Source organism: Apodemus sylvaticus, chromosome 16 (assembly GCF_947179515.1).
Source record: "Apodemus sylvaticus chromosome 16, mApoSyl1.1, whole genome shotgun sequence".
NCBI lineage: Eukaryota > Metazoa > Chordata > Mammalia > Rodentia > Muridae > Apodemus > Apodemus sylvaticus.
In genome coordinates, this window is record NC_067487.1 from 19,985,696 (window position 1) to 20,006,259 (window position 20,564).

Sequence of the window (20,564 nt, forward strand, 5' to 3'; positions counted from 1 at the left end):
ACACAGACAGGTATGGATCTGTTTTTAATTGCACTAAGCATACTTCATATGTTCAGTAAATATATGCACCTTGTAAATATTACACAAGACAGTGAACACGATTATTTATCATGTATGTATATGTGTATATATTTGACTATGTATTATAAATAGGTCTGACGATGTCATCCCAACTCAAATTATAGTATATAGTTCATAAAACAATATCCTTGTAAATTTACCTTATAAATGATATGACTTTATTACACCAATCCAATGCATTTAATATTATGTATCCCTGGATCAAAATGAGTAAAGTAACCTAAATGTGTTTATATCTAAAATATCAGCTTTTAATAACTAGAGGCAGTAGATATAAGGTATGTTGGCCTTCCTCAACAAAATAGGAGGCTTGAAGCCAGTCTGCGTGAAATTGTGCCTTAAACAAAAATATAAAATTGGTTAAAAGATTGAATAGATATTCTGTGAAGATATGATCACTGGCTAAATAAGCATTTACTTATTGTGTGTTTATTTAATGGGGGGCCTGGCAAATATCACATCTGGCAGGAAAATATACCACAAGAGACAAAGAAGAAAAACTAGAGGCTGGGCAGTGGTGGCACATGCCTTTAATCCCAGAACTTGGGAGGCAGAGGCAGGCAGATTTCTGAGTTTGAGGGCTACAAAGAGAAACCCTGTCTCACAAAAAACCAAAACCAAAACAAACAAACAACAACAACAACAAAAAAAAAAAAAACCCTCAGTTCAACATGACGTGGTTGGTGATGGTTCAAACTTCTACAGATTCTGACACCAGGCAGTTTATTGTGAGCAAATTTAAACTCAGTATAATTTTTGGATAAAAGCCTCTGGTGCAATAAAATCCCCAGTGCAAAGGAAAGCATGAATTACACTGAAACAAAAGTATATGACATCTCGAAGATCTGGTGTGATTTCTGACTAGGATGACAGATATCAACAGGCTATAAAGTATATATGACATCTCCCCTAAGGATGGGTTCTGTTGACTGAGTAATAAAGCTGAAAATAAATTCCTTCAAAGAGAGAGTCTGGGATAAATGTTGTGAGGGATTTAGGTGGGACTGGATGTATGGACAACAAGAATAAAGAGGTTATTGACAACACCCATTCCAGGCCTTCTGAGTGGAAACAGGTATTCATTGCTTCCTTCGGAAAGCAATCATTCATTAATAACATCCCTGGTGATTGTGGGTGCCAAGAACTTTGTGCTCACAGCAGTTTAAGGCAATACTGAATGAAGCCCATGCTTGTCAAATTCAATATAAAGATGAACTACTAACTTTCTATCTACATATCCCAGGCATTTATTTGATTTAAATTATTTTCATATGATTCTTGAACATTGTTTTGGCACATTCTTTGGATATAGCTTACATTTTCATCTCCATATCACTATGAAACTATTGAATCCCAGGAAAATAATTCTATTTCTCCATTGAAAATATATTTAAGAATATATTTTTTTCAAAGAAAACCCTAATGCAAAATGTGACCATTAAAATAGCAGACAAAGCTGATAAAAACAAATAATGACACCTTTACCATGAATTACAAAAATAATTTTGAATCTGAGAATATTCCATGATTTGCCTAAAATTCCCAGTACTTGAATTCCATAGCAAACAAATAAATTCTTTAAATAATAATCATAGCTAAAATTCACTTATTTGTAATTTGGACAGTTGATAGAATATAACATAAAGAATATAACCAGAGCTTTTCATTTCTGTTGCATAATTTATTCATTTTCTTTTTTTAATTTTTTTATTGAGTATCTTCTTCATTTATATTGCCAATGGTAAAACCTTTCCCAATCTCCCCACTTTCTTTTTAGTAGTGTTGATTTTTATGTTATATTTTAAAATTCAATGCATTGTAAATAAAAATATTTGTTCACATGCATAAAAAAAATCCTCGTTCAGATAAAGCAATAAGCTTTCTTTGCATTTTTCAGAAAATTAACACAGAAATGACTTTAAAAAGAGTCCAGTTATCAAATTTAGGAAAAGAAATGAGCAGGAAATTTAGGAAAAGAAATGAAGAGGAAACTTGATGCCACAGGGAAGTGGGATGCTGGTGGGGGTGAGGTGTGTGGGTGTTGGTGGATGGGTAGGGAAGCACAGTCTTATCAGGGGAGGGTGTGGAGGGTGACCAGGAAGCAGAGCCAGTTTTATAATGTAAATAAATAAAAATAATTTAATGAAAAAGAAAAGAAAGTTCAGAATGAAGAAATAAGCAAATTAAAACCAAACTGAATGCAACAACAAATGACATTATGTTTATGCAGTTGTTGGATTTAATAATGTAAATAGTAGTTAAATAAACCTCAATATACAACATGTAGTACTTGTGGAATGCCATGGCATAAATGCGCATTCATTTGTCGAGGTCTGAGTCCCAGTATGCCTAAATTCAATCTTATTCAGAGGTCTCTTTGCTGCACTGAACAAGTCAATGTTAAAGTATTCAGATGGATTATAATTTAATATGATATTACAAAAATAAACATTTTGTGTGTGGCATCATTTTTTAATCTGGTTTCATTTCCATATCCCTTTTATCTCCTTTGTGGAGAATAATAGCATGAAATAATAGCTAAAGTGACTATGAAGAAAAATTCCCCATTCTTCGTAAGGCTCTTAATAACAGTTCTCCAGTGGAGGTTAAAATCATTGATGTGGACATACATGTACATTCACACACACACACACACACACACACACACACACACGCACACGCACACGCACATGCACACGCACATGCACATGCACAAACTCACACACCTACACAAATGCACATATTCACAAATGCATTTATAATTGCAGATAATTTGCAATGAATTATTTTAATTATTCTGCTAATCTTTACACAGGTAATTTTTTTAAAAGGAATTTCAGCAGTAAAAACTGGAAATACTTTATTAATTTAGGCCTTTAGTTGCTCAAATAAAGTATAAATTATCCTCAAATAATGTAATTAACCTTCTAAATAGGATATTTTTGACATACAACCAAAGTCACTTAAAAGAAACGAGATATCCATTAAATCAAATTTCCCTTTGTTGCCTTTAGTTCCTCCTGATCTAAATTCACACAGTTAGGTTTTGAAAGAATTAAATACACCAATAAATGTGATACATAACTCTGAATTAACAAGGCTCAATGAATTCATGCTGTTATTCATGTGAATTTCAAATATCATATTTTAAAACACGAACTTTTCAATTTAAAAAATAACTAACTTGAAGAGATGGAATAGTTACTCGGCACACTTTTGGCTATGCAATTAAGTTTTAATTCAGAGTTTTTGACATTAAAGCTGCTGTTTTTTTCTGAAAAACTGAATATTGAAGTTTTGTATGATATATTCTTTCTTTAATCTTAGCTTTGTACATTTGGTATGAAAATTTGGCATTTTATATTAAAAGACATTTAATTGTTTTATTCTTTGTAAATGGAAGTGCAGCAAATGGAAGCTATCACAAAAAAACTCTCAGTAATTTCACACTTTTAAATCTAGAAAGCATTTTAATTAAAGAATTGGATATATTAACTGTTCTCTGACATTGACCTAACAAATTCCACAAACATCAAGAAATCATTTAGCTGTTCTGAGCATTAATCTACTGCTTCAGCTATGTGTCAAAATAGTATATATCCTATAGATTGTTAGAATTCATTTTTATCATCTGAATGTTTTTAATTGTTTAATATATAAATAGACACCCAAAAGTAAAAATGACACAGATATTCTGACAACTTTCTAAATGTATATGTGATATGTTCAATGTACTATGGTTTAAATCTCATGAAAATTATGACAGTGATATAAAATATCAGGCAATATCATAATTATGGTTTATTTATTTAATAAGATAATGTAAGCATTTATTAACTTCTATAATCATATCTACCTTGATATTAATATATGCAAACTGAACATAAGTTAAGTAAAATAGATATATTATTCTACCCTAAAATATGTAAAACATTTTATTCTTAATTACTTATATATGTACAATGTGTGTAGTCATATACAAATATTATGAAATAAACTTGATTTCTTTTTTCATTGCAACAAAATATAAAACAGAAATGAATACATCACATCATTTCTCTCATATTCAGATATTGGAATTAAATGTTTTCTTTGTTTAATACTGACTAAAATCAGAAATGAGGAAAAAGGGGGACATTAAAACTGGGGATAATAGATTATAAAAAAAATAAAAGTAAGAAGGTGAAATATTGGAGGTCATAAGGTTTAAGCAGAAAGTGGTGTGGAAATTTGGGGCCAGTAAGGAGGAAGGAGGGGATCCTAAAAAGGTATGAGGAAGCATCTTATCATTCAACAAAGTAAATAAACATTATGGCTCTGGGAATGGTAGTGCACACCATTAATCCCAGCACTTGTAAGGCAGAGATAGCCCTTAGAGTTTGCAGCCAGCCTAGTCTGAAAAGCTTCTCCAGGACATCTAGGGCTATTACACTAAGAAACTCTACCTTGAAAAGCCAAAGCATTGGAAGACTTTCTATGACCCCTTCTATTTCTTTCGGGGTTATGGGACTGTTTAAATGACCTATTTGATCCTGATTTGATTTTGGTATTTGGTAACTGTCTAGGAAATTGTCCATTTCCTCCAGATTTTCCAGATGTATTGAGTATAGGCTTTTGAAATAGGATCTGATGATTTTTTGAATTTCCTCAGTTTCTGTAGTTATATCTCCCTTTTCATTTCTAATTTTGTTAATTTGGATACTGTCTCTGTGCCCTTTGGTTAATCTGGCTAAGGGTTTATCTATCTTGTTGATTTTCTCAAAGAACCATTTCCTGGTTTTGTTGATTCTTTGTATGGTTCTCTTTCTTTCTACTTGATTGATTTTGGCCCTGAGTTTGAAAATTTCCTGTCTTCTACTCCTCCTGGGTGAATTAGCTTCTCTTTGTTCCAGGGCTTTCAGGTGTGCAGTTAAGCTACTAGTGTATGCTCTCTCCAGTTTCTTTTTGGAGGCACTCAGGGCTATGAGTTTTCCTCTTAGCAATGCATTCATTATGTCCCATAGATTTGGGTATAAAAATCTTCCAACCAAAAAAAGCACAGGACCAAATGGTTTTAGTGCAGAATTCTATCAGACCTTCAAAGAAGAGCTAACACCAATGCTCCTAAATTATTCCACAAAATAGAAAGAGAAGGAACACTATCCTAGTTGTTCTACGAAGTGACACTTACACTGATACCAAAACCACACAAAGATCTAAAAAAGAAAGAGAATTACATGCCTTATAAATATCGATGCAAAAATACTCAATAAAATTCTTGCCAATCGAATCCAAGAACACATCAAAATGATCATTCACCATGATCAAGTAGGCTTCATCCCAGGGATACAGGGATGGTTCAATATAAGGAAATCTATCAATGCAATTCCCTACATAAACAAACTCAAAGAAAAAAACCCACATGGTCATTTCATTAGATGCTGAAAAAGCATTTGACAAAATTCAGCATCCTTTCATGCTAAAAGTCTTGGAAAGAACAGGAATTCAAGGCCCATACCTAAATATAGTAAAAGCAATATACAGCAAACTGGTAGCCAACATCAAACTAAATGGAGAAATCCCACAAAAATCAGGGACTAGACAAGGCGGCCCCCTCTCTCCATATCTTTTCAATATAGTACTTGAAGTTCTACCTAGAGTAATTTGACAACATAAGGAAGTCAAAGGGCTAGAAATTGGAAAGGAACAAGTCAAATTATCACTATTTCCAGATGATATAATAGTATACTTAAAGTGACCCAAAAAATTCCACCAGACAATTATTACAGCAGATCAACAACGTCAGCAAAGTGGCTGGTTATAAAATCAACTCAAGCAAATCAGTAGCCTTCCTATATACAAAGGATAACCAGACAGAGAAAGAAATTAGGGAAATGACACCCTTCACAGTAGCTACAAACAATATAAAGTATCTTGGAGTGACTCTAACCAAACAGGTGAAAGATCTGTATGACAAGAACTTCAGGTCTCTGAAGAAAGAAATCGAAGAGGATCTCAGAAAATGGAAAAATCTCCCAGGTTGGCAGGATTTATATAGTAAAAATGGCCAACTTGTGAAAAGCAATCTACAGATTCAATGCAATCCCCATCAAAATCCCAACTCAGTTCTTCACAGAGTTAGAAAGAGCAATTCTCAAATTCATCTGGAATAATAAAAAACCCAGGATAGCTAAACTATTCTCAACAGTAAAAGTACTTCCGGGATAATCAGTATCCCAGACCTCAAGCAGTACTACAGAGCAATAGTGTTAAAAACTGCATGGTATTGGTACAGTGACAGGCAGAATATCAATTGAATAGGATTGAAGACCCAGAAATGAACCCACACACCTATGGTCACTTGATCTTTGACAAAGGAGCTGAAACCATCCAGTGAAAAAAACATAGCCTTTTCAACAAATGGTGCTGGCTCAACTGGAGGTCAGCTTGCAGAAGAATGGGAATTAATCCATTCTTATCTCCATGTACTAAACTCAACTCCAAGTAGATCAAGGACCTCCACATAAAACCAGACACATTGAAACTAATAGAAAAGAAACTGGGGAAGATCCTTGAGGACATGGGCACAGGGGAAAAGTTCCTCAACAGAACACCAATAGTTTATGCTCTAAGATCAAGAATTGACAAATGGGACCTCATAAAATTATAAAGTTTCTGTAAGGCAAAGGACACTGTCAAGTGAACAAAATGGCAACCAACAAACTGGGAAAAGATCTTCACCAATCCTACAATCCGACAGAGGGCTAATATCCAATATATACAAAAACTCAAGAAGTTAGACTCCAGAGAGCCAAATAACCCTATTAAAAATGGGGTACATAGCTAAACAAAGAATTTTCACCTGAAGAACTTCGAATGGCTGAGAAGCACCTTAAGAAATGTTTAACATCATTAGTCATTAAGGAAATAAAATCAAACCAACCCTGAGATTTCACCTCAGACCAGTCAGAATGGCTAAGATTAAAAACTCAGGAGACAGCAGGTGTTGGTGTGGATGTGGAGAAAGAGGAACACTCCTCTACTGCTTGTGGGAATGCAAGTTTGTACAACCACTCTGGAAATCAGTCTGGGGGTTCCTCAGAAAAGTGGCCATAACACTTCCGCAGGACTCTGCTATACCACTCCTAGGTATACACCCAAAGGGTTCCCTGGAATGCAATAAAGACATATGCTCCACCATGTTCATAGCAGCCTTATTAATAATCCAGAAGCTGGAAAGAACACAGATGTCCCTCAATGGAGGTATGGATAAAAAAAACTGTGGTATATTTACACAATCGAATACTACTAAGCAATTAATAACAATGAATTCATGAAAATCTTAGGCAAATGGTTGGATCTGGAAAATATCATCCTAAGTGAGGTAACCCAAACAAAAAAGAACACAAATGTAATGCAGTCACTGATAAGTGGATGTTAGTCCATGAAATAATTCACACCTCAAATGATTCCCAAGAAGAAGGAAGGAGAGGGCCCTGGTACTGGAAAGATTTGATGCAGCATTGTAGGGTGTTATGAAGACAGAGAGGTAGGAGAGGGTTGCTTGGAGAGTGGGCAGAGGGAAGAAGGATTATGGGACTTATGGGGAGGGGGGAACCAGGAAAGGGAAAATCATTTGGAATGTAAACAAAGAATATAGAAAAGAAAAAAGAAAACAAAAGAAAGAAAAACCAAAGTAAACCAAACTAAATATAGCAAAACAAACAAACAAGAAAACCCAACAGCTACCACCACCACAACAATAAAAACATATAGTATATATAGTAGAGACCATGTGAAAGGAAAGAAGAAGAGAGAATACTGGGCATTCATGATGTAAAAGACAGGGCGGAAGAGAAGAATATTAGCCAGTCTTAACCAAAACAAAGAATTTGTATTAAGAGTATGTGTGTAGGCGTGCTGTGTAAAGTCACTACTTGGTATTATGACTTTAAAATAAACCTTACAAATGAGTTTGAACAAAATTTCCCTATATTCACGAACAATTATCCTCCCAGAAGAAATGGGATATTAAAGGAATTTGCAGTGCAAATCATGGAATACCTCCTTATGAGTTTGCAATTACTTATACCTCAGAAGTCTCTGAAACAACACAGTCCATTGGAATTGCCTTTGATTACCAACCACAAAACATGGTAAGATCTAATTGTTGAAGACATGACATCTTTTGAGTGTATGACTTAGAAACATAATTTTCAAAATGACTAGGAAAATCCCCTTTCATAGTACCAGAAGGTGCTAAACAGGCTCCTGGGAAGGAAAACAAAAGAAAGTAAAAGAAACAAGTGATCTGATTTCAATGTGGACCCTCCATACTACACATCGACTGGTGTGGCAAGATCTGTCCACTGGGAAAAGAAGGACAGTACAGTTAAAGTCAATAGCTCCCTCATTGTTTACCATGACTGTTCAACAGGTGCAAATTTCATGCCTAGCACTATAATAATGTTAAACTGCAGGGCAGATTGTCACAGACCCTATGATATTTTTTTGGCATTTTTATTTTGCTAAATGGTAATGTCAAATTGTCTTCTAAATATTAACAGTATACCCATTGGCCTATGTTTTTCTAAACTTCAGGCAGTTAAGCTTCTTTTTGCAGTGGGCAGTAGTCAATGAAGAGAACCTATCTGGTCAAGGTTGTGTTCAGAATGTCATCTTCTAGTCCACACCTCTATCTGCAATTGATTCCAAAAGCACAGCTCTGCCTGCAGCTCTGGTGGTGTGCTGCAAGCTAATACAACCAGAGGCCTGCTCCCCATTAGGGACTAGCACCTCTACCTGCAATCACAGAGGCCTGATGCCATCAGGAACTACCAAGCCATCCTGCATCAGGGACAACCAGATGGCTAAAGACCAGTGTAAGAACACAATCAACAAAAGTCAAAGCAAAATGGTACCCAGAAGCCAGATATCCTACTAATGCAGACCCTGGTATTCCAATACACCTGAAGAGCAAGAAAATGACCTTAAATCTAATTGTATGAAGATGAGAGAGGCCTTTAAAGATGAAAAATAAATAGAGAAAAATAAAAAGAAGAAATTTCCATTTTCTGAAAACAGAAATAGAATAAAGAAAACACAAACTGTGGTAACCCTGAAGACTGAAAATGTAATTAAGAGAACAGGAAGTAAGACACAAGCATCACCAACAGAATACAAGAGATGAAAAAGACAATCTCAGGCATAGACAATAAGATAAAAGAAATTGATACACCAGTTAAAGAAAAGGTTGATCTAAAGAAATTCATCCAGGAAATCTCAATTACTATGAAAAGACAAGACATAAGAACATTGGAAATAGAAGATGGAGAAGATTGACAGCTGAAAGGGCTATACTATTTTCAAAAAAAAAAATTAAAAAAAAATGTCCCCAACCTAAAGGAAGAGATTCCTGCAAAATTATAAAACGCCTTCAGATTATGAAATAAATTGGACCAAAAAAGAATATTGTCCTGCCACATAATAATGGAAATGCTAAATATACAGGACAAAGTAAAAATATTAAAAAGTCTTCTAACTGTGAAGAATTGAGTTGGGATTTTGAGGGGTATTGCGTTGAATCTGTATACTGCTTTTGGCAAAATGGCCATTTTAACTATATTAATCCTGCTGATCCATGAGCATGGGAGGTTTTTTCCATTTTTGAAGTCTTCTCCCATTTCCTTATTCAGAGTCTTGAAGTTCTTGTCATACAGGTATTTCACATGTTTGGTAAGAGTCACCCCAAGGTATTCATCTGGAATAACAAAAATCCTAGGATAGCTAAAACTATTCTCAACAACAAAAGAAATTCTGGGGGAATTAGTATCCCTGACCTCAAGCAATACTATAGAGCAATAGTGTTAAAAACTGCATGGTATTGGTACAGTGACAGGCAGATCAATGGAACAGGATTGAAGATCCAGAAATGAACCCACACACCTATGGCCACTTGATCCTCAACAAAGGGGCTGAAAACATCCAATAGAAAAAGATAGCCTTTTAACAAATGGTGCTGGTTCAACTGGAGGTCAGCATGCAGAAGAATGCGAATTGATCCATCCTTGTCTCCTTGTACTAAGCTCAAATCCAAATGGATCAAGGACCTCCAAATAAAGCCAGACACTCTGAAGCTAATAGAAAAGAAACTGGGGAAGACCCTTGAGGACATCGGTACAGGGGGAAAGTTCCTGAACAAAACACCAAAAGCATATGCTCTAAGATCATGAATTGACAAATGGGACCTCATAAAATTACAAAGTTTCTGTAAAGCAAAGGACACCATCAAAAGGACAAATCGGCAACCAACAAATTGGGAAAAGATCTTCACCAACCCTACATCAGATAGAGGGCTAATATCCAATATATACAAAGAACCCAAGAAGTTAAACCCCAGAAAACCAAATAACCCTATTAAAAAATGGGGTACAGAGTTGAATTCTCACCTGAAGAACTTCGGATGGCAGAGAAACATCTTAAAAAATGCTCAACTTCATTAGTCATTAGGGAAATGCAAATCAAATGTATGATTTCACCATACACCAGTCAGAATGTCTAAGATTAAAAACTCAGAAGACAGCAGGTGTTGGCGAGGATGTGGAGAAAGAGGAACACTCCTCCACTGCTGGTGGGGTTGCAAATTGGTACAACCACTCTGGAAATCAGTCTGGCGGTTCCTCAGAAAACTGGGCATATCACTTCCCTAAAGATCCTGCTATACCACTCCTGGGCATATACCCAAAGGATTCCCCAGCATGTAAAAAGGATATATGCTCCACTATGTTCATAGCAGCCCTATTTATAATAGCCAGAAGCTGGAAAGAACCCAGGTATCCCTCAACAGAAGAATGGATGCAAAAAATATGGTATATATACACAATGGAGTACTATTCAGCCATTAGAAACAATGAATTCATGAAATTCTTAGGCAAATGCATTGAGCTACAGAACATCATACTAAGTGAGGTAACCCAGTCTCAAAAGATCAATCATGGTATGCACTCACTAATAAGTGGATATTAGCCTGGAAAACTGGAATACCCAAAACATAATCCACACATCAAATGAGATAAAAGAAGAACAGAGGAGTGGCCCCTTGTTCTTGAAAGACTCATTGTAGCAGTATTTGGCAAAACCAGAACAGGGAAGTGGGAAGGGGTGGGTGAGAGAACACAGGGAGGGAAGGGGGCTTATGTGACTTTCTGGGGAGGTGGGGACCAGAAAAGGGGAAATAATTTGAAATGTAAATAAAAAATATATCGAATAAAATAAAAATACTTTGAAAAAAATATTAAAAGCTGCAGGTTTAAAAAAGGGAAGTAACATAAAGCAGGACATGTTAGAATTATACCTTACTTTTCAATGGAGATTAGAAAAGCCAGAATGGCCTCTTGCAAACCCCATGAGACAACAGATATCATGGCTAAGACATCATGAATTTTGCAAGCAACTGGATGGAACTTTAGCATATTATCTTGAGTGAAGTTCCTCAGAGGCAGAAAGACCTGTGTAGTGTGTACTCAATTATAATTGGACAGTAGGGATAAAATGAAGGATAATAATTCTACAATCCACAGACCCAAAGGAACTGGGTAAAAAATAGGTCGCAAGAAAGAATATGCAAATCAAACTTAGAAGGGGAAACTAGTCACAGAAGGTGGATGGAGAGATGGATCTGGGAGAAGTAAGGAAGGGAATGGGGATGATGATTAGGTGTTGGGGAAGGGAGTGGGGGAGGGCTGGGAGTGAGAGTGGAAATCTCTGGGGACATCTCTTGGCCTAGTAGGAGGTCTGGGACAGGGGCGGATACTTGGAGTCTATGGGAGTGACCATAGTGGATATTCCTACTACAGGAGGATATAGAGACCTTACCTACTGTAGCCAAGTGGAACTTCCAGAGGAGGGAGGGGGGACATCATCCACTCACACAAACATTAAACTCAAAATTGCTCTTGCCTACAAGATATGTGGTAATAAAAATAGAGTAGTATTAATAGTTGAAGACAGAAACCTAGCATAACTATGTCCCGAGAGTCTTCAGCCAGCAGTGGATAGAGGCAGATTCAAAAACCCAGTGTCTAACATCACATGGAACTCACGGAGAGGAGTCTTTTGGAAGAGTGTAACACAGAACTGAGCAAGAGAGAGGGGTCAAGGATGCTACAAGAAGACCTACAGAATCAATCAACTTGGGATCATGGGGACTCAAAGTGATTGGGCCACCAAACAGGAAGCATGCAGTGGGTGGGCCTCGGACCCTTTTGTAGCAAATGTGCAGTTTGGTTTTCATGTGTGTCAACTAACAAAGCTGTCTTGGTCACTGTTCCCTGCAATTAGATCCCCTTCCCCCGACCTGAATTGCATGGCTGGGACTCAGTGGAGGAGGATATTCCTAGTTCTACTGCGACCCAATATCTTAGGGTGGACAGCACCCAAGCAGGGCTCCCCTTTTTCTGAGGAGACAGGGAGGAGCAAAGGAGGAGGGATTTGTAAGGATTTGTACTAGGAATAGAAGAGGGAGATTGGTAGTGATTAGGATGTAAAATGAATAAAATAAATAAATTTTTGAAAGATCTTATGTTCAGATTTGCATTCTACATCTTTATCACACATGTATGGATCAGAATATTTTGAAATAATTTGAGCAGCAAAGGTACAAGAAACCCTCAAAAACATGGTCTTTAACTTGACATGGATATCAGAATCATGAAGTCTGTACTGGCTGGTTTTGTGTGTCAACTTGACACAGCCTGGAGTTATCACAGAGAAAGGAGCTTCAGTTGGGGGAAATGCCTCCATGAGATCCAGCTGTGGGGCATTATTTCAATTAGTGATCAAGGGGGGAGGGCCCCTTGTGGGTGGTGCCATCCCTGGGCTGGTAGTCTTGGGTTCTATAAGAGAGCAGGCTGAGCAAGCCAGGGGAAGCAAGCCAGTAAGAAACATCCCTCCATGACTTCTGCATCAGCTCCTGCTTCCTGACCTGCTTGAGTTCCCTTCCTGACCTCCTTTGGTGATAAACAGCAATGCACAACTGTAAGCTGAATAAACCCTTTCCTCCCCAACTTGCTTCTTGGTCATGATGTTTGTGCAGGAATAGAAACTCTGATTAAAACAAATTGGTACCAGTGTAGTGGGATATTCCTATGACAACCTGACCATGTTTTGCGGAGGACTGTGGAAGAACTTTGGATCTTTGGGCTAGATGGTCCATTCAGTGTTGAGACCTCTGTGGGATGTTGTGTAGGAGCTTGGAAGATAATGTTGAGAACAGTGCCAAAGATGGAGGCCTTTGAAATTTCAGAGGGAAAATTTAAGACTCTTATCAGGGCTGTTGCTGTTTTGATTGTGAAGATTCTGTGGTTTGGTTAGCTGGGGCTGAAGAATCAGCTGTGATTAACAAGATACCATAACCACTAAAGCGAACCTTTGTGTTACTGGGACTATTGATGCTGGTTAGCTGGAGCTTAGAAATTAGTGGTTATTAAGAAGAAACCAACATCACTGAGGTAAAATCTTCTGGGAAGTGTTTTCTGAGAGCACAGAGGCTGTGTTCCAGAGATAGCCACAGTTGTATTTTGTGCTGTAGCAGGACTTGGTACCGTGTAAGAGTCACCCAGACGGTACTGGTTTTGAAGGCATGAAGGGGTCATGAAGAGCAGCTGAGGCTCTTGGCACTGTGAGAGGCCTTGGAAAGCCACTGGTGAAGGTACAGCCTCAGTTGCAATTGATGGCCCAGGATTTGAAGGGGTCATGCATAGGAGCAGAGGCTTGTCACCATGAAGAGAACCTATGAGAGGCTATTGGTGAAGCCTAGTTACAGTGAAAGACAGCAGTGTTTTGGAGATGCCAGTACCATGAGATGACCACCAAGAACAGCAGCAGCAGTGGAGTACAGGCAGCTGGAGACTAGAAGACAAGTTGTGTGCCACAAAGGGCAGAGCTGGAGAAGTGACCCAAGCCCTTGGTGGAACTGGGAAGATCTTGAGTTGGATCCCAGACATTGAACCACTGGATCTTGAGTTTTGCTTTTGGTTATGACTGTGCCCTGATATATTTCCCTCTTGAAGGATGAAGGTATTTCAGTGGAGCCCAGAGTTAAGAGACTTCGAATTTTTAAAAGATTTTGAATTTTAAAAGATATTGGACATTTTAAAGGGATTGAACTTTTAATATGCAAAGACTGTGGGACTTTTAAAGTTATTTAGATCTTGGGGATGAATAAGAAAGTAAGGGTTGAGGCTTAATAGTGATGTTTGTGTGTCAAGTTGATAAGGGGTCAATTGTACTGGCTGGTTTTGTGTGTCAACTTGACACAGCCTGGAGTTATCACAGAGAAAGGAGCATCAGTTGGGGAAGTGCCTCCATGAGATCCAGCTGTGGGGCATTTTCTCAATTAGTGATCAAGGGGGGAGGGCCCTTTGTGGGTGGTGCCATCCCTGGGCTGGTAGTCTTGGGTTCTATAAGAGAGCAGGCTGAGCAAGCCAGGGGAAGCAAGCCAGTAAGGAACATCCCTCCATGACTTCTGCATCAGCTCCTGCTTCCTGACCTGCTTGAGTTCCAGTCCTGATCTCCTTTGGTGCTAAACAGCAATGCAGAAGTGTAAGCTGAATAAGCTCTTTCCTCCTCAACTTGCTTCTTGGTCATGATGTTTATGCAGGAATAGAAACCCTGACTAAGACAAAGCGTCTTTTTTTTTTTTTTTACCTGCCTAAGACCTTTACAAAATGAAGATAATAAAGTTCCATTTAGACTTTTCTCCATGTCCTGATCCTAACTTAAATTTTAAAAGGAGACACTGGAAGGCAATACCGTTCTCATGGAGGAAGAAAGATTATTTTTCAAGGAGTAGTTATGTTTACCATGATCATATGGATTGTCTCATCCATATGTATATCCCAGCTACTATTATCATAACTCTTAGCACTGCAAAAACATCGCGAGAATGATGCTGACACAGGGGGAGAAGGAGTTAGTCTAGGAGGGTCCTGAAGACAGAAATCTTTGAAAAAGAATAGAAGACCTAAAATTGGTACGAGGACTTCTTGAGGGTGATACAGGAGAAGTAGAGGAAGTAAACTGTGAGTATTTCAATGTAAGTATGTTCAAAAATGTAAAGAAACATTAATTTAAAATACAAGGCATCAAAATTGTGTAGAAGGTATCATGTGAAAGAACTTGATGTATTAATCTTTGATATACCTTATTATATTTTATTTCTTATTCATAAGAAGTCTGTTTTTTTCTAATGATTGACAGAAAGGGAACTGATTAGGATGGGCAAGTATTTGAGGAAGAATTAGAAGAACTAGCGGGAGGCTAAAACCTAGACTAGATATATTGTATTAATATGACCTAATTTCAACAAAGGAGAGGCAAAAGGAAACACCAGAAAAATTCAAAATGAAGAAATCAAGTAATTAAAAATGATGTAATCATCCAAACATAGTAAAATATTATCTTCTTTATTCCAAATAAACAAAATGCTATTTAAAAGCTACACAAGGCCTCATTAAAAAAAAAATCCTACCTTATTTTCCAAATTCCATAACCCTTAACCTTATCTTTTCATTCCTGTCCAGACAAACACTTCGTTTTTATATTATGGTTAAAATACTATAACACTCAAGGGGGAAGATCTACAAATTTATATAAAATTCCATTAATTAATGAATTAGAATCCTATTTGAGAATGATGTTTTTGTGTACATGTATTAAATTGTGTCTTCATTACACAATTTATTCATTACACCAAATTGTGGCAAAACATAGACAACTTAAGTTACTCAGCACGTAACCAAAATAACACAGAAATTATAGGGACAGCAGTGAAAAAAGTAAACTGTCAAGCCTCTCTTTGAATACAATCATTCACTAATTGTTGAAGAATACAATCATTCACTAATGATATTTTTGTTGTAAATATTTTCATTAGCTATTAGCATTGGAACAAACCCTGTTATAGATTCTGCTATCATTGTATCCAAGCTGCCATGGATAATATGCGACTGAGGAAATGTTAATTTTTTTTTAAGTGGCCACATCCTTTGAGGTCATTCTTTATCCGTGGAATGTTTCCATTGAAACACAAGCAACTGATAGGATAGCACCATGAGCCTTCAACCATCCTTATCACTTAGAAGATTTCAGCTCTAAGTTCATGGGCATCTTGTCCCAAAATACTTAGGACTAGTTCTTTCATTGAGGCATCATCTTTGTTTAGCCTAGTGATTCTAAAAGGGAAGTAAAAAGTTGTCTCATCTTTCCTCCACCTCTACTTCTGGAAAATTATATTGTTTTCACATTTATTTAAACATAATTAAATACGCATTGTACTGGCTGGTTTTGTGTGCCAACTTGACACAAGCTGGAGTTATCACAGAGGAAGGAGCCTTCCTTGAGGAAATGCCTACATGAGATCCCGTTGTAAAGCATTTTCTTGATTAGTGATCAAGGAGGGAAGGCCCAGCCCTTTGTGGGTGGTACCATTCCTGGGCCTTATAAAAATGCAAGCTGAGCAAGTCAGGGGGAAACACACCAGTAAGCAGCATCTCACCAAGGCCTCTGTATCAGCTCCTACCTCCAAGTTCCACCCTGCATGAGCTCCTGTCCTGACTTCCTTTGTTACTGAACAGCAATGTGGAAGTATAAGCTGAATAAACCCTTTTCTCCCCAACTTGCTTCTTGGTAATGATGTTTTGTGCAAAACTACAAACCCTGGCTATGATATGCATATTTTCAATAGTAAGATATATTTAAATTGTTTTATCCCAAAAGAGTCAAGTTTTGTTTCTTCTATTTGCCCTCCATTTCAAAAATGAAAGGAATCTTTAAAAAAATATTGATTGGAAATTTATAACAAGAAATTTTATTCCATGATGTTATGTTTTAATGTTAATATGCTTGTAATTCCATGGAAGACATTGCAAGACAGAAGCACACAATACAGATGAATGCTTTGGTTCATTTTGAAATGCATATGTGAGCAGTGTCGAATTGTTATAGTTCTTTTTTCTCTGTGTTCCGTACACTGATCTTTCAGCTTCTGTGGACTATAAACACCACAGCTGCACTGCAGCTCCTCAGTGGCATGTTAGAGAACAGATTGCTTATGACCCTGCACAGCCTGCATGCAAGGAGGGCACTGTGCTCTGGATCAAGGACTATTGTTTTAATAAGTAGTGATAAAACAAAAATAAATAGTCATTCGGGACAAGGAAGGAGCTGAGCCTGCAGTCAGTGATCCAACTTGTGTGCAAGCTGCTTCCCTGATGGGAATGAAGCAGACCTAAATGCAGCTGCTTCACAAATCGACAATTCATCAAAATTAAGCTTTTCTACTTCATTTTCTCCTCTAGATCGAAGGTGTTGAATCAAGATGTCTGACACATCGCTGCTTTTAAAAAGAATAAAACTTGATCTCATAGTATTAATAATAGGCTAACTATAGTCTTTGGTGCTTTTTATTACTGTCTTATGCCCATTAAGCCTATATTGACAATAAAGCAACATACATGTTAAAGTTATTATTAGATGTGAGAAAATGCTGTTCATGTACTTTAAAAGCAGACTGAGGGATACATCTTAACAAGTGAAATAAGTATTAAATGTTAGGAAATAAAGTGGTATTTTAGCATCCTATCCATGAGCCAGAAGAACGTAAGGTACAAGACAACAACAATGCAACAATCTGAAAAAATGGTGAATTTTAATATAAATTTATAGTAACAAAGACAAATGTACCTAATTGTATGTGGAATTAAATATGCTTTCAATAAAAGAAATAATGGCAACATTAGTGGGAAAATAATTCAGTGTGTGTAAATCCTAACAGATGCATTCTACGGGACAATGCCTGTATAATTAGTTTGGGTTTTCCAATCTAAAGAACAGCTTCCTATAATGTGCTGCATGTACCTTATCTCTTCATTTAGTCTCCATCGCCTTTATCTCACTGCATGATTTCTCAAGAGAAGGAAAACTAACAAACAATTCCAAATAAATTAAAACAAACTTACTTTTCCAACATACTGTGGATCTGGTCCCATGTGTTCTTCTAAAACAAAGAACTGGTTCCACACCCAGCCCCTCTTGGGACGATGGTGTACTTCAGTTTCCCCTTCAGTGTGTTTGGTTTGGTTTCTGGTCACCTTAATGGAGCTGTGGTGAGCAGTTCCATAACACCTCTGCACAAAACAGAGACACACGAGGACTGGGCAGATGCAAGATGTGCTCGTAATTCTCATTGTAAGATCACTTCCCGTTCACAGTACTTCTTGTCTTCGTGGCCTACAAGGGCTCAGTATGCACTCAAGAGAGAAGCCAAAGCATCTTTTGGAAGGACAGTCCAGAGTAAGTCATTTAGTCTGTCCATGATTTAGCTGCCCATCAGGGAAAGGTCAGACCATATTTACATCCTATTCATGAGTGGAAACACAGGGGCAGCCATTGCATCCCAAGTTGTCACTGTAGGTTAGCACAGGTCATCATTTTCCACCTATAATGAAGAGAGAATTTGTACACATTACTAAACATGTCAATTTTAGCTACCTGTTCTGAATACAAATTATATTTCTTTACGGCATGCAGATGATTGGTGTGGACTTGCCTAGAAGACACATCTCTGTGATTGCTGTGCAGTTACTCTTTTAGAGATCTGACCGAGAGGAAATCCTGAATGTGGATACTCATACCCCATAGGACACAATTCCCGATAGAATAAAAAAGAGAAAGTCAATGAAAAAATAATGTGAGCCCTTGCCTTCATCAACATGGCAGATTAGACCCAAGGAAACTTAGTTAAAACAAATCCTTTATTCCTTAAGTTAATGTTGTGGTATCTGATTCCATTAATGAAAAAAATAACTAATAAAATGGTAAAAATAATGTGCAAATATTTCAAAAATACACATAAAATTGTGTGTTGGTTTGAATGAACTTACATGTAGTCCCCTACAAGTAATATCAATCATTAATTGAACACCCACTTTATGTAATGTACTTAAATTTTGGTGAGATTTAACAAAAATTGACATGTCTATTAAAATTAATACTATAGGAAAATCAACAACCCCTAATTTACTATCAACAATTTATAAATGTTTATTAGTATATACACAGATAAGTGTAGCCTTCAACCCCATTAAGGAATCTCCTTGCAATAGACAGAAGTCACTACAGAAAACTAAAACCAATATAAATCCAGAGTTACAGAGCCCAGTCCCAATGGATACATTACAAAATACTCTCTCACCTAATCGGGGATCATTGTGTATGACTTGTTGGAAATACTGTGAAGGCTGGAGAAGCACGGGGATTTCTGTGAAATTGTACTTCCCAATACCATAAGATGCTATAGCCATGAATTCTCACCAATATGACCACTCGAAAGTGACAGGGTAAGACCAGTAAACATATCGTATTGAGATAGGGGTAATGTCCACAAGGGAGCAACCCTACACAGAGTTAAACATAAATCATTAAATCTGGGAGAGGGGGAAGCAGTCCTTTTCAGGCAAGCGCACATTAAATGGCTACATAGTAGCTACTGGACAGCCTTATAAATGCACATAAAAGTAACATTACATGGACTTAAGCAACAGTTAATAACATATGTGTGTATAGTAAATCATATATGCATTCAATAACAACTAATAAAATGGGCCATGAAAGTAAATGTTAGAAGGAAAGAAACGTGCAATTAAATTGCAATATCAAAAATAGACACAAATAACAAACAAACACAAACTAATTTCTTATATACTGTGCATGGAACTTTTTAAAATACCATGGGCATATAAAGTACTTAGTTCCTAAGAAATTGCAATGGAATAGAAAAGATGAAGTTTATTAGAAAATTAAATGCCACTGAAATCACCCCAGGCTTGGGGCACAGGTTGACCCAATCAAACCTGAGTGGCAATGGCAGTTGACTAGTCCTTGGCTTCATGCTTTTTCTCAGGTTCTTGTCATAATTATATATGTTGTCAACTTTATATCAAATAAAGACAGCTGTGGAATGACTTCCATAAGTGTATTTGATTTTAGTATACAATTTTAGCAGCTGTATCAAGAAAAGGGTGAAGGAAAGACTGATAAAAGTACCAATATGCATATATATATTCTTTGATATAAGAAATGTTGAGGGTCTCAATTTATATTTTGTTAAAGGTAAAAAGAATGTGACTTGTTTGCATTATAAGAAAGATGAGAGTTTTTTAAATCACTTTCTGATTAAATGTCCCTCTTGCAAATAAGCATGAACTATCATGTAGCATTAAATATAGAACATTCAGATGGGCAAAAGATATTCTTTATTACTTCAAGACAAATACATCATGACAAATTGCCTGATTTGTATATATAATTGAAGAAGTGGATGCTAGGGTGATGAAGCAGGAGTGCCTGAGGGGGGGGGGGGAGAGTATAGGAAGGAGGGGTGGAGTAGGGGGCTGAAGAGTGGAAGGAGGAATAGCATTTGAAATGTATGGGAAGGGGTGGGTGGG

At 37.0% G+C, this 20,564-nt stretch overlaps 1 protein-coding gene across 4 annotated transcripts in view; it reads right to left on the minus strand.

Annotated features, from left to right (window-relative positions):
* Positions 1–18,305, minus strand: part of Cdh18 (cadherin 18) — a 283,071-nt gene extending 264,766 nt beyond the window's left edge. For 3 of the 4 annotated variants that reach the window (XM_052159672.1, XM_052159676.1, XM_052159675.1), the window contains exon 1: positions 18,078–18,305. In XM_052159672.1, the coding sequence (XP_052015632.1) occupies positions 18,078–18,305 (228 nt within the window). The remainder of the gene's footprint in view (positions 1–18,077) is intronic. The other variant, XM_052159677.1, reaches the window with a different exon arrangement.
* Between the last annotated feature and the right edge of the window lie 2,259 nt (positions 18,306–20,564).